Source organism: Anabas testudineus, chromosome 15 (assembly GCF_900324465.2).
Source record: "Anabas testudineus chromosome 15, fAnaTes1.2, whole genome shotgun sequence".
NCBI lineage: Eukaryota > Metazoa > Chordata > Actinopteri > Anabantiformes > Anabantidae > Anabas > Anabas testudineus.
This window is the reverse complement of record NC_046624.1, coordinates 356,918-372,575: the sequence shown is the minus strand read 5'-3', so window position 1 is coordinate 372,575 and position 15,658 is coordinate 356,918. Positions and strand designations below refer to the sequence as shown.

At 41.4% G+C, this 15,658-nt stretch overlaps 1 protein-coding gene across 1 annotated transcript in view; it reads left to right on the top strand.

Moving 5' to 3' along the window:
* Positions 1–14,090, top strand: part of LOC113158347 (ras and Rab interactor 2-like) — a 33,567-nt gene extending 19,477 nt beyond the window's left edge. The window contains exons 8-12 of the mRNA XM_026354205.1: positions 4,308–5,930; positions 10,490–10,798; positions 10,915–11,046; positions 11,189–11,352; positions 11,462–14,090. Of these exons, the coding sequence (XP_026209990.1) occupies positions 4,308–5,930; positions 10,490–10,798; positions 10,915–11,046; positions 11,189–11,352; positions 11,462–11,938 (2,705 nt within the window). The 3' untranslated portion in view covers positions 11,939–14,090. The remainder of the gene's footprint in view (positions 1–4,307; positions 5,931–10,489; positions 10,799–10,914; positions 11,047–11,188; positions 11,353–11,461) is intronic.
* Positions 14,091–15,658: the final 1,568 nt, after the last annotated feature.

Genomic DNA, 15,658 nt, shown 5'->3' with positions numbered 1-15,658 from the left:
CAAAGTCCTTGAAACATAGATAATCCAAACCAGTAGCTCCAATAGGAAATCCAAAATAATCCAAAAGATAATCCAACGGAAAACACCGGCATTCAACAAAACACAAACCGGGAAAAAGTATCACAGTCCATACAACAAAGCAATAATCCATGTAGCAGAATCCTCAGCCATCGAGTACTTTAAGTCCTCCACACTAGTTTGTCATGAGTTTGTCTGGTGCACAACAGGTGCAATCAATCGGCTTAACGAATGTCAAGCTGCTCCATGAACACCATTCCGCCCGGAAACGGGACCTTCAAAATAAGAGGTCAGCCTGAAAGGTATTCGGCGGATCCTCACACAGAGAGGTCGGTCAAACTTTCTTAATAGGTTGCCATCATGCCTTTCAGTTCAAGTGATAAATGAATAACAATAAGTTGTGACAAAGGCAGCTAAAAAGTATTATAGTATTGTTCTTAAAAATTTATCAGAGTGAGAGTTGTGTATTTTAGTTGATCTTTGTTAAGATAATTAGTTGCAGAGTGAGTGCTCTTTCCACTCTCTGTTCAATAGTACAGCTTTGACGTATTTTCTCCGTTGGTAAATTAAGCTAGTTTCCACAGTAAAAGGAACTGGTTCATGTCTATGCTGAGTGTGCTTTATACGTTTGTGCCTTGGAAAGCATTTGTCTTTGTAAATATTAACATGTTTATTGTCATTAGAAGTTTGTTAGTTGTTACCTGTTACATGTGATAAATGACGTGTGCCTGTTATTGTAATTAGCTTCATTCAAGTCAAGCTAGCGAGTGCGAGTGTAACATACGAAATGTGTAACGATGTGTATTATTTGTTAATTTAGTTTCTTTCAGTTACATAAAGAAAAGATAGGAGTTTGTCCTCCAACAGTAGCCATCTCGCTCTGTTCTCTCGGAAACTCTGTTTAGTCTTCTTTACTTAGCCATCTTGTTGCTGCCTCCACTTCAGCACCATTGATTCGTTAATGTTAAACGTCTATTCCCGTGTTCTACTGCGTGACTGACTCAATATTGATCCTTATATAAGGCGCACCGGATTATAAGGCGCACTGTCGGCTTTTGAGAAAATTGAAGACTTTTAGGTGTGCCTTATAGTGCGGAAAATACGGTAATAATAACATAATGATAGTAATGATATTAAGAGTATCAACAACGATAACATTAACAATAACAGTATTAATGCTGATATTAAGCAAAGCACAGTGTAAACTTACGAGGAATACCAACCAAACATGACCGCACATCCCACTATCACGTTATTGGTGCAGCAACTCTGCTGGACTTCTAGCATTCCTCAGCCGGAAAGGCTCTTAAAAAGTTCAGGGTGACACAAAATGATTTGATGAAATTCTCCCTTTAATGTGGTCTTGAATGCCGGCAGACATACAGTGCATTCCATGTGAGTTATTTCTCAGTGTCTCCTTCTTTCATTCTAAAAGGACTGTTTAGTAAGGTGAGACAGTGGTGGGTTTTGTGTCTGTAAAGGTAATTGAGTGACAGTGAATAGCTGATCTCAAAGGCAGTGCTGACGTAGATATGAATAACAACATTGTGTGTGTGTCTGTGTTTTGCCTAAACCATTGAGTGCAATATGGCTGAAAAGCTGAGAAAAGAATACTGTTAGTTCATCAGGTGTCATATTACTTGAAAGACAGTTTGTCATCTTTTGTGTTGCTTCACTGAACTGACTGGCCTAATTTAGGTCTGCCTAAATGCAGGTGTGAAAGTATTGGAGCATGGTAGAAGTTACGTAGCATGACAATCAAAGCCTTAAATACAAAAAAAATTACTTCAGTCCAGTTGGCAATTGGCAGTTGGCTTTGGGAGAGGTGTTTGACTTGTTGACTTGATGTTTCTCTGCATAGTGTCTTAGTTTTGTCTATTTCTGGCTGCATTTCAGCTGCTTATCTCTCTCTGTTCTTACATCAACCTCACCAGTCCACATTCCACTGGGCTTGCAGTTCCAGGTGTTGTACTACAGTGCTGTTCTTTGCTTGTACTTGTGTGAACATGTTGGCATCTTAACTGATTAATTATTAGTTCTGTGAAATTGGAAGAAAAACTGTGAAGTTATGAAAACTATCTAAAGATATTTCTATAACAAGTGTAAAAAGTATTGCCAGTAAAGCATGTAAGAAAAAAGACATTAATCACAGTAAGAGTAGAGCTGGGTGGGTAAGAAAAAAAAAAATGTGTGTCAGAGAGAGAGAGCAACTAAGAGACTTTGCCTGAGAGAGGCGGGAATCTAGTGTGAATAGTCCGCCCACACTCACGCACACTCATGAGTGAGTCATACCAGAACGAGCCAGAGAAGCCAATTGAGCGTCAGCTTGTGCAGACACAGCAGTGAGTTTTTCCTGCTGCTTCAGAGCAGTTCAGTGAATTTAGAGCAAGTGTGAGTTCAGCAGCTCGTCAACGGGATCACAGTAGGTAATGTTGCTCTCCCTTTTCTGCTCCGTAGTTGTGTGAAGGAGTTGCTCTATGTCTGGCACCTGTGTAAAATTGTTTCCACTTTCTGCTAGTGTATGTGCTGTTCATGATTGTTATACAAGATTATAATATATTTTGCTAGAGCTTGGAGTGTAATGATGCAACAAACTGTTGTTAAATTCAAGTTTGTTCAGCTCTTTTTCTGTTGCTGGTAAAAAAAAAAAGAAAAGCCTGGTTTATCACTAAGCAGCATTTAGAGATTTGATAAGAAAGGATGTCGTTAGCTATAGTTATTATTGGGAGTCGATGAGTGGATACATTTTATTAGGCATAGTTTAACTGTTAACTATTGTTCACAGCGAAGAGAAATAGCTGCTTGTTTTATAGCTGCTAAAAGTGTATTAATGTTCAAGTGGAAAATTCTTCTCTCTGTAGATTTGGAGATCTCAGACACAGACGGTCTCATATTCTTCATGCTGCCTTTTCATCCATTCCCAGGGAGGTTATGGAAAGGCACAACTAACAGTCCCTGTCTAGGGGTACGAGGGGTTGTTAGCAGACTTGTTTCTCCCACTATCACCTTCTCTATGTCCACCTAACAAACCTGTTCAGGTCAGATGGGAAACAAAGACCTTCCCTCGAGGATTATGGTGTGTTGCGTTTCAACTGGGAACTCAGAAATTCTAGATTCTAATTTTGGATTGTAGTGGGATGTCAACCTTGGAAAGTTGGAGTGTGTCACCAACCACTGCCTCAACATCCAATATGGATGCTCTACATATAAAAAAGGAAAATACCACATAGTGCATTGTGATAAGCTGGTATTGCTAACAGTGACGAATCTGGCTAAAACTGGTGTTGTTAATAGTAGCCTAGCTGTGTACTGGAACACATCCCGTTGGGCATAATTTCCAACTCTGACTTGCAGCTTACAAGCTAAATCAAAAGCACAATTAATCTAGTTCAACTTGCCAATTTTTCTCAGAGAAAGCTACTTGGATGAGTAGTGACATGACAGAATTCCAGTTAACATGACTCAACTTCTGCATAACCTTGATTAAGTGATTGACACCTTCAACATATTGCAAAACAGTCACTTTTAGTCTTTAATTCTGCAGAACTGTAGTCTTTTAAACACATAAAAATACAAATAAAAATATTTAAATACATTTGAAGGAAAAATATATAAAAATATATGTAGCACTTGTGATTGTTTTAACCAGCATGATTCTGCAGTGAGAGGCTGCGTTAGCATAGTGTGTAGACAGGTTGATGCCTGTCTACACACTGCCTGTTTTAGAGAACCTCCAGTAATTTACATGCTGTGGTGATGCCAGAACAGGTGACTTGGTGTATTCAGTGGAGCTATTTTCAGACCAATCTTAATCAACAATAAAGTATTTTGGACCATTATTTTTCTCTTTGTTTGTGTTGGCTTATCAAACTAAATAAATCGTTTTGTAATAAACTTAATATGTATTTAGTTAATCAATCATTATTGTATTAATCAAATTAAATTAACTGGAATAGTTTGTTGTTGTTTTTTTTATTTCATTATTTTGTCTTCAAGCTTGTGAAAGGAAGTTCACACCTACAAAGACTCAGTGAAATACTGAACATGTGGTCCGGTCTTGAGATTATCGTGTACCTCTCTTGTAAGTTGCTTTGGATAAAAGCGTCTGCCAAGTAACTAAATGTAAATCTCTGTGAGGTTCTCCTGGTTAAATAAAGTTTAAATAAGTAGATGTGATTTGGACCATGTGACTGCTAACCCCTGGGGTTGAAACAGGAACTAGATATATGAAATGTGCCTCTAATGTGTTGTATCACATAAAACTGACATTCTCTCATTGTCACCATCAGGCTTCTGGGATGCTCAGTTGTGCCACAGGAAGGAGGACTCATTGTCAGGATCAACAGCTCCCGACAGACCACCTACCTCTGCCCAGAGACTAGTCTCCTTGTCAACTGCACCAGCGCACCCATGGCTTCAAACTCGTACCCCATCTGAGCTTGAGTGCTGCCAGTCCAACGGAGCATTGTGCTTCATTAACCCCCTCTTCATTAAGGTCCACCAGTCGGATGGAAAGAGCACCAACACCAACCCCTGTGGCACAGCAAAGCAGGATCTGAGGGAAGAACCCGTTACTAATAACCTAGTTCACACCTACAAGGACTCTTGTAGCCCCAGTCTACAGATCTGCAGCTCAGATCACAGTGTCTGCAGCCAGTCACATCGAAGCAACCCCAAGAGCCTTGGCACAAACACAGAGCTACAAGACAATAGCAGTCAAACAAGCTGCAGTCAGAAGCCTAGTGCTACGCGCATTGTGTCTCAGCTCCCACCCCCTCGTCCACCACCACCACGCTTTGTGACCCAACGCTCAGCCCTACCTGACAGACAGCACAGCATGCCAGAGAAGATTCCCTGGATCAATATCCCCAAGGAGAAGGTGGAGGAGCGGGAGAGGAGCACCAGCCTCCTTTCACGTCTGGGCTCCTCAATAAGCATTAGTCCATCGTCCTCCCCTCCCAAGAGACTTAACATCAGCTCCCCTATATATATCCCCTGGCCCTCCCTTCCCAGCTCTCTGTCATCTCTCTCCTCCTCTCCACATCAGGCCAGGACCTCGCTTTCATCCAGCCAGGAGGATGCCCAGTGCCACCTGGCGATGGAGGATGGGATTATTGAGAAGGCTATCATGAGGGCCAAGCAGTTTCAGCGTAAAACTGCCAGCACCACTATGCAGGACTCCAGCAGTCCTCCGCAACAGTTACTTACGACAACCAGCGAACTGGCACATATGCAAGAAGGAGAGGAAGAAGTAGGTGAAGAATGCAGTGGTGGTGGCCAGCGGCTGAGTGACATGAGCCTTTCCACAGACTCCTCAGACTCTCTGGATTTCTCCCAGTCCTCTGCTTTCTTCCTTCCTCATCTGCATGACCCCAGCCCTCCAACTGTGGCAGACTTTAACAACCACCTCCCACTCTCAATTCCACCATCCCACCTACCTTACTCCAGCATGGATCAAGAAGAGGATGATGAGGATGATGAGAACGAGGAGGAGCCTGACTATGGTGTCAGCCTAGAGAGTGACCAGGACCAAGACCAGGACGTGACCATGGTGCCACCAGGTCGTCACACAAAACGCCGCCCTAGTGCTAGTGCTTTGGTTTTTCAGAGAGCCCTGCGAGGGCACCTGCACAAGATGAGCGGCGTTTTCAACTCGCTGCTGACTCCTGAGAAGAGGGCGATTAGAAAGGTGGTGGAGCTGTCCAGGGATAAAGGCTCATACTTTGGCTGCCTGGTGCAGGACTACCTGAGCTACATGTGCGAGGGTGCCACTCAGACTTTGCAAGGTTACGCCTCCGGACTAGAGCTGCTGCAGACTGTCCGTCAGTTTATCACTCAGATGAAGAGCTACCTGAGACAGAGCTCCGAGTTGGAGCCACCAATTGAGAGCCTCATCCCTGAAGACCAAATTGGTGAGTTCCACCTTTTTTTTTTTTAGGTCTGTTTTGTCATCCAGTAGTTCACCAGTGTTTTAAGAAATGGCTTGTGCACTTGAAATATCACTGCCAACCTATTTACATTTACATTTAGTCATTTTCCAGACACTTTTATCCAGAGCAACTTACAGTGAGGTACAAGGGACAAAGAAAGGCAAGCGTTAGGAGATCTTAGCTTAGGACCCCTACTGGAGGTAGGCCACAGCTGGGATTCAAACCCCGGTCACCCGCATGGAAAGCGGCAACAACTTGCAACTTATGCTTACAATAATGCTTTAGTTAGAGTAACTAAGTGTTTGGTTGCTGTGTTTTGCCAGGTTCACCTCTGCTGTTTGCAACTGGCATGCCTGGCCTGCTCAATTACACCATTTTACCTTTAAAGCATTATAGCCTTGTCCTTAACTCCACATGGAGGGTAGTGGGAGTCATTTTTGTCTGTGCCTTTGCAGATAATTTAGTGATTATTTTTAGTATTTATGAAGTAATCGTAATTTTGCAGAAACACTATGTCATAAAAAGTGTGTTTAATGCAGATGCAGCAGTTTCACTTCAATGTTTTTGCAGTGAGGACACAGAAAAATTTGTCCTCACGTGTTTGCAGCTGGATGTGTTTTCACTTGTACATGTGCATTATATTCCTGGTGAAGCCATTCACTCTAGCCAATTGTATGTTGGCATGCAACATGCACTAAAAAACACGCTAAGAAGAGGTGAGTTGAGTCAGAGGGCAAACATCCATTATTTCAATACTAATATTTACAGTTCCCTAATTCTTAATCCATTCTTTATTGCGTCTGACAATACCATGACAGCGAGATGAAGGGAGGAAATCAACAACGCTATACATGCACAAAAACACACACACCTGCCGGAATAGCGGACTAAATTATTGGGACCAAGACTCAGTCGCAGCTTTAGACCTTGGACAGCGTAACATGTAAACAGAGAGCACAAAGACGGCTTTATGTCAGGAAAAAGGGAGCTGTTGAACCAACCTGTTTCCACTGGCCCTGTTCAGTGTAGTAATTATGAAGTCATGAACTGGGTTAGAAGTTGCTCTATTTATCAGCACTGACCACGAAACAGGAACACTCACCACATGATGACAGCTTACATTTTAATGGTAATTGTTAGAAATATATTTCAGTGATAATTTTACTAATCTTTACTAAAATAATTTTTAGTCCCTTCTGCTGTGGTTCTGACCACATTCATGCATTCTTCTAAAAGTGACTGCATGCAGGTTTAACATGTTCAGCTCTGAATGTCTGGAGGGTATTCACCAGTAAAAAGTCCCCTAATGAACAGCAAGTGCAGTTTAGACAACTGGAATTATTCAGACAGATACCTTTGTTGGTTTTTATTCTGCCCCCTAGTTTTCTTTTATTTTCTCTGCTCAGCTATCTAATAAAGTTGTAAAGTGTCAAATGCTTATTTTATACCTACTGAACTCTGAAGAGATGTTTTAAGACTAAAACTCTAAATCACAGAATGAAGCAGAACATTTTTCTGTTTTGATGTCACGTGTAATGGTTGCCTCCTCGTATGTCTGTTTAGTGAATGGCCTGTTTTTCAAAGTGATGGCACACTGGGAACAGCTGTGTTTTTTTCTTGGAACAGTTGCACAATATTTTGTTGTGGTAGCTTCAGAGAGTGTTTTCTGCTCTGCTCAAACGCCTGCCAGCCCAGATGGATTACGTGGCTGACTGCCATGTCATACAATCTCTGCCTTACTCCACCTCCAGTCCATTTACACCAACTGTCCAATCAGTGGGAGAGGATTTGAGGCAAGCCCCCTACACTTTGTGTCTCACTCTGTCTATCTCTGACACTCTAGCTTAGCATTCTTTGTAGGTTGCTGTGTTTCCTTTCCAGTGACAGGGTTTTAAATATCCAGGGTGCTGTTGTTGTTCCTGTGTAGCACTCTGCAATCCAACCATGTGAGTTCCTTGTATTCCTCTCCTCTGGCAGATAGCTCAAGCCAGCTCGGTCATGAAGCCGTGTTTGTTTTCATGCATTAAAACAGCATCAGCTGATTTACCAAGCTGTTTCTCCCTGGTTCCTTTATTTATGCTATGCTAAGATAACAAGGTGCTGGTTGTATAAATTTCTATTCACTGTACACATCTGAAAGTATTATTGACCTTTCCATACAACTCTCAGCAACATAAGTGATAAAGTGCACAAGACAAAGCAGTCTCTGTCGATTATTTAGAACGTTGCCAATCAATGGAGAGAAGTCCCTCTTTGCTACTGAATCAGTACAGGTCATGGTGAATACTAGTTCCTCAAACTGCCTGTTTGTGTGACCTGAAGAATATTTCAAAGGTTATTTTTAGGAAGCAGGAAATAAGCAATCTGTGCATCAGGAGAGCGTCTTGGTTCAGTGTCAGAACAGATAGACTATTTATAAAACAACATGCAGTATCTCTGTCTGCACTTGTCTATATGTGTAGGTTTGATTCCATTTCACTGTGATTCTGTTATCTGCAGAAAGTTTATTATCCACCTGGTGGATAATAAACATAAAGCCCATTGTGGCAATGCAGCGCATCCTTGAATTAGATCCATAGTTTGTGTTTGTGTAAACCTAGACACATATCCCTGTTAGAGGTCTTAACTGTCCAGAGCATGTGGAATGTAGGCACCACATTTCTTATCTGTAGAACTAGGGCAACAAATGCTTCGCAACAGCCTGAACATCAGTTTGGTCTGTCACAGCCCTTAAGCATTACACTGTTGTCACATACTAGTTTTGTATGTGATCTTAAACCTTTGATAAAACTCTAATAATGTAATTTGGATGTTTATTTTGATACTGAAACCTATACAAATAATCTTTTGAAAATCCTCCTCCAAAATGTTCATACAAACAGGTAAGAAATAATGAAGAATTTTCAGGTGGTAATGTTGAATTAAAATAAATGTAGTTTTCCTTGCATCTGTTGCCAATGTTTTCTGTGAATAAAGTGTAAATGGTAAAATGGTTGCCAGGGGCAATTTGGGGTTCAGTATCTTGCCCAAGGACACTTTGGCATGTGACGTGGCAGCCGGGAATTGAACCACTGATCCTATGATTAGCAGACAACTGCTCTACCTATTGAGCCACAGGCACCCCTATGGCTATGGAAAAAGAATGTAGAAATTCTTTTTCCATACCATATCTACATAGCTATGTTTTTCCTGTAAAAGTACCTACAAGTAGTTTCTGTAAAACTATGAGCATATCAGTGGAAAGATAAAATAAATGGATTATTTTGTACATCACAACTCTAAACCTGTTTTAAAATAAACAGCACTTGTCTCGCTTATCCCGACATATCACGCCGGGCGCACTTACTGGCAAATCTCATTCATTATGTAGTTGTGGAATGTGCTGTATGTGAGAACCTGGCACAACGCCATCCCCCTGCACATCACTTCGTCCTTAGCTTTCTGCTTTAGGTCCAGCAGAGGTGTGAGGAAGTAGCTGTGATGTGGGTGTGGAGAAATCTTCCATGAAGACCAGGGAGGGAGGGGGTGGATTTGAAAGATTCATAATGACATTAACAGATTAATGTGAATTTTGGCTGGCATGGAAAATAAACTGCCTATACAGATGTTCTCAGCAGAAATAAACTGCTGACTTCACTTTATTCTGGAGAACAGTCAGCAACACTCGCACATGGTTCTTATTCAGCAGTGCTGTGGCTTGGCCTCTCTCTCTGCATCCATCCTGTCTGTATGATAATGTCATGGGTTGTGTTAGTCAGACAAGCACAAGCTGAGCTTGTAAATGCTAATACACACTCCGCTCTACACTGTGGTCTGTTGTGCACTCACTCAACTTATTTTGACTTTGGTTTATACAGTACTGCATCACATGATAAGAACAACAGCTCATTTTAAGTGACCAAAAGTAGCAAACTGACCTTGGCAGAGTCCAGGAAGCTTGTTGTGTCTGATACAGCTGTGGCTCACACTGCACAACAACAGTGACAATGAGAGATATGTTAACCTTGGTCACACAATAATAACAGGATGTTATTTTGCGTTAGAATTATTGTCAGTAAACACAGCTTTGAATGCTTAATTACATTAATTGCATGGTCATATGTTCCTCAATTACTGTTAACACACACACACACACACAAACACTAGTTTATTTTCACTTAGCCTCACACTGCCTTACTGCCCCAAATACTCACTAAACAATGCACATATAATTAATTAAATGTAGATAAATCCTCCACTGAATAAATATGCTGCTTCATGCTGTCTGAGTAACATTTGTTAAAAATAGTGAGCCGATTTTAGTCCAGGAAATTACAAAGCTTTTATAAAAAAAATCAAGCTATATATTTGCAACCCTCGCCTTGTAGCAAAAGACAGGGTTGAGAAAGACATAGACTCAATCAACTTAAAGAAAAGAAGAAAGAATGACTCCAAGAATCAGCAGATGCACTTCTAAATGCTGTCTCTCTGTGTTCTGATGCCCTGAAAAGTTCAGTGGGTATTAAATTATTTGAAAAAAACCTGTTTCCTCCTCTCTGCAGACCAGGTCCTTGAGAAGGCTATGCACAAATGTGTCCTGAAGCCGCTCAAACCAGTACTAAGTGTTGCCCTGGAGGAGTTCCAGGTGCGCAGTGGCGCATGGCAGGAGCTGAATGAGAACCTGTCATTGGCCAAAGTCCGGCAGCCACAGGAAATGGGCGTGGCTGACATGCTGCCCCCGGACCCCGTGGTCATAGAGAAGATCAAGCGCAAGTTCCACACCATGTGCAAACTGTACTCCCCAGAAAAGAAGGTCACCATGCTGCTCAGGGTCTGCAAACTCATCTACACCATCATGGAGGACAATTCAGGTAGAGACCAGAGACACACACACAAACACACAACTAAACCACTGCATTTTGAAATTTGAAACTATCCCTCATTTCTCCTAATGTACATAACCAATAAGATTCTGTCTGCGTCTCAGGTCGACTCTACGGCGCTGACGACTTCCTGCCCATGTTGACCTACGTATTGTCTCAGTGTGCCCTGCCCCAGCTGGACAATGAGATACTTTACATGATGGAGCTGCTGGACCCTTCACAGCTTAGTGGAGAAGGTGTGTTTGATAAAAGTAGATCCACACTCTGCTCAATACATTAGATTCTTTTACAACTATACAAATAATGGAAGAATATTTGCTTTCCCCTACTCTCACTGTGCTTCTTGTGAACACTCTGACTCTCTGTGTCCACATCCAGGTGGCTACTACCTAACTAGTGCCTATGGAGCGATGTCTCTCATCAGAAACTTCCAAGAGCAGCAGGCAGCCAGAGTGCTGAGCTCCGAAACCAGAGATACACTCCATCAGTGGCACCGGCGCCGCACCGCCCAGCGCTCTGCGCCATCCATTGATGACTTCCAGGTAAAAAACACACACACAAACAACGACAAAGCCAGTGTGCAAGAGAACAAGAGTGTACAGTATACACTCTATATTGTGTCTTACCTTGTGTCTACTGGCTGCTCTTCAGAACTACCTGCGGGTGGCGCTGCAGGAGCTGGACAGCGGCTGCACGGCCAAGACTCTACTGGTCCGACCTTATGCCACTGTGGAGGAAGTGTGCAAGCTATGTGCCCAGAAGTTTAAAGTGTCAGACCCTGAGAACTACGGCCTCTTCCTGCTGATTGAGGGCAGCAGCCAACAGTTGGCGCCAGACACACACCCTCAGAAGATCAAGGCCGAGCTGCACAGCCGCCCACAGGCTGCTCCCTTCCACTTCGTCTTTCGCCGTGTGGGTAACAGAAACACCCTGGCATCATCTCACTTGAGCCATACACCCAACCTCAATGACCTCAGTGTGACCTCTGACACCCAAGCCAATCTAAATGACCTCAGCAAGGACTTGTCAGGCCCCTGTCCCCAAGTCAGTCTCAGCTTAGAACTCAACCCATCTCTGAGGCTCAGCCTGCCCTCCAGCCAACTCAATAGCAACTCCATATCAGTGTGACTGTAGCCAGAGGCCAGCTGTTATCTCTGTGTTCACCTAGGACAAACTGCAGTGCCAGTCTCTACTAAGCCTGACTTCTCCATTTTTTTGGTCATATCCATCTGTCTCAGTCAACATCCCCTCACTGTAACGTTCTGTTCAGTAGACAAGGGCAAAAGAGGAAAAGAAGAAAACAGGGAAGGAAATGAGAGGACTCAATTTATTTTATTTTTTTTTTTTTTTTTTTACTTAAGATTTGGAAACAGAGCAACATGTTCCTGACGAGTCACAGGAAACACGTCAGTGATGATGGACATGAAAGTGTTGAAAAACAAGTAGCCAACCAGTTGTGTTCACAGTCCATGCTGGCTCAGGGTCGGCTCCTAATGTTGCTACTTTTAAAATATACTGAGGGAAATGTGTTCTCACATGACATGAGACTAAACTTTGATAAAGTTTATGTAGGTTGTAAGTATGCTATGTAACTATGATTTATTTGCTACAGTTGCTGGTAAACTGTTATATTTTTGCTTTTTGATGGATTTTGGCGACACCCAGTGGTGTCTGGTACACCCAAGCCAAGGTTTTCAGGCGTTCCATTTGAAACAGAGGATGCGGTGCTGTTTTAGGAGAAAAACTACACAGCTTACAGCAACACGAGTCAAATTCAGCTGTACAGCCGCAACCTGCCTGTCGCATTGCACGCACACACGCACACACACACACACACACACACACAGAGTGCGTAAGGGATGACTTTTTTGTTAAAGCCCAACCAGGAAGTTCCCATCACCCTGGTTCGCTTGATAAAGAGCAAATAGGACATTTCCATTGACCACAGACCTTATTTGAGGTATTTACAGAAAAACACAGGGACAAGGGAACCATTAGTGCTGTAATACTAACTTCAGCTTCCAGGTTTTTGGACTCGTTGCTGCAGCTTTTTGTAGACTGTCAGTAAAAGACAATGCTTTCTTCCCCTGGTCTTTCAATGTATAGAGTGTATAAAGTTGCATAATTTCTCACAGATTCCTGCATTATTATTGACAGGTATGTCTGTGTCAGTCTGAACCAGAGTTACATACATTAAAGGTCAAATAATGTCTTGAAAATGCTCTCAGATCTGACCAATTGGTTATCACCTTTGATGGGAACTTCTTTTTATTAGAGGTCTGAGATCTGAGTTTACTCTTCAAACACGGTTTGCAGGTCCCAGAATTATCAGTGAAATGAAAACTAAACACTGATGCTTACTACAAAAACAGCATCAAATATGACAGATTTTAATAATCTCAAGAGTTACCATGTCAAGATTTGTAAAACATTGTTTCTGTTTGTAGTTTGTGTTTAAAGATCATTTTAGAGACAGGTGTGCCAGTCTTTTTCAAACTAACATTCATTTCTGTATTTACTGATTTATCCAGGTGATATAAAGGTAATTGTATCATACTTGTTAGATTGTTCTTATTACATTTGTTTTTAAATTTTCCATTCAGATTGACAACACATGGCAGAAGAGCGAATGTGGCTGCCATGTTATAATTTCAATAAGATATCTAGGATACTGACGAAGGTTAGAGGTTTTTATCCTGGTGAAAAATAGCTTGTGTGTGGACATCTTAGCTGGTCTGAGGACACACTTGCCAACACAATAGTAATGTACGTGCAGATATAAGGGACAGGAGCTTGGTACTGTCAGAAAGAAATACTTGAAATTTCCTAGTCAATCTGAACAATTCCAGTAGTTGGACAAACCAAATAGAAATCTTGGTGACTGAACTGAAACACTTATTTCCTGTTTGGCATTATCATGAGATGTGTGTGGTGCTGTTAGTAGAAAGGGAACTGAAAAGTAAATCAGCTAAAGGAACCTTGAGCATAGAGAACTTTAATGTCCTGTTTCATCCTGGATATAACCTGCACGTAAGCGCACCAGGTTTACCTTTGAATGGCCACATATTCAAAGTTGGAGTTAGCTCATCCTGCCATGTTATTGTAATCTAACTTTCTTTTATTAAGCAGAGTGAATATTTCCATGTATCTGTGCGGGGATTTTTCACAGAAGTTTTTTTATGTTTAAAATATTCTTTATGGTGTCATTTGCTTCCAGGAGACAACTTCCTCCATGTTAAACATTGTTTTGCACTTAATAAATGCTGGAAGTGAAATTACACGTCTGACTTTGTGTTTGTATTCTACCAAAGCTCTGTTTTACCATTACTTCACCACTAGATGGTGGTCATATCTCACTGTAACATATATCATCAAGGATGGATGGATGGATAGATAGCCAGAAGTTTTATCCTTTTATTGACATTATAAATCATGTTGTCATGGACAAAATGACAGACAAAAAATATTTTAGAAAAAAACTCATTGTCAAAGTGAAAACAAAATTTTGAGTTCCGCTGCAAGAAATTTTGAGCCATCCAACCTTTCATCTCATTTATACACTGATGTAAGGAACTCAGTCCTCCATGGACAGAGATCTTAAAGGGACAGTACAGCTGAGTGTCATCAGCATAGCATTGGAAAGAAACACTGGGTTTACGAATAATGTCCTAAAGGGTGTTTTCCCCCAAATGACCCACAAATGTTTAATTTGGAAAATAACCATACAAACAGTGCAACTAAAATCCAAAACAATTTTCTATATACAGTTCTGAGTCATAGCCTAGATCTATCTATCGATCTTTGTACACTTAAATGTACAAAGAGAACAAGATTGGCCCCAGCACTGAACCTTGAAGGACTCCGTACTTTACAGGAGGAAAAGATAACTTGCAGTTATTAACGGAAACATATATTGACCATGATTGATTTATGTCAATAAAAGGAGGAAATATCCAAGGGGGTGAATACTTTTTATAGGCACTGTGTATAGTATATATCGAGGCTTTTTCTGATTTCTTATTTGTAGTGTCAACACTGTCACGTCTACATGAGAAACATATTGTAACTGTGCGGCAGTTCGCAAACATGGTCTGCTAGCCAGGAGGTAGCTTGTCACATGTATTCAGTTTTAGATAGATATCGAATGGATCTAATACTTGATACTGTTGCTCCTCTGAAAAAGAAGCTAGTTCATCAGAGGAAGTTAGCTCCATGGTATAATTCACAAATCCGTAGTTTAAAGCAGAATCACATAAGCTGGAAAGGAGGTGGCGTTCCACCAATTTAGATGAATATTGCCTAGCCTGGAAAGATTGAGATTAAGATTTAATAATGTATAAAAAAGCCCCCCGTAAAGCTAGAACCTCATATTACTCCTCATTAATAGAGGTAAATAAGAACAATCCTAGGTTTCTTTTCAGCACTGTAGCCAGGCTGACAAAGAGTCATAGCTCAGTTGAGCCTAGTACCCCCTCAACTCTCAGCAGCAATGATTTTATGACTTTCTTTACAAATAAAATCATAACTATTAGAGAAAAAATTGATCAGATCCTCCCTGCATACAGCATGGACTGTACAACAACTCTAGATTCATCTGTAAGACCACGCTCGTACTTAGACTGCTTCCTCCCCGTAGATCATTCTGAATTAATATCAGTGTCACGGGTTTAATAGGACCACTAATAAGGCCGACGCAGTCCACTCAGTTCAGTAAGTTTATTGTCACACACAAACAAAAACAACAGCGAAACCTTCAGCTGAGCCGTGAACACAGTCTCTTCTTAGAGTGAACACAAAAAGGAGTCCATAGAAATACCTGGAGTAATCAACGTCCTTAAAACAGAGACC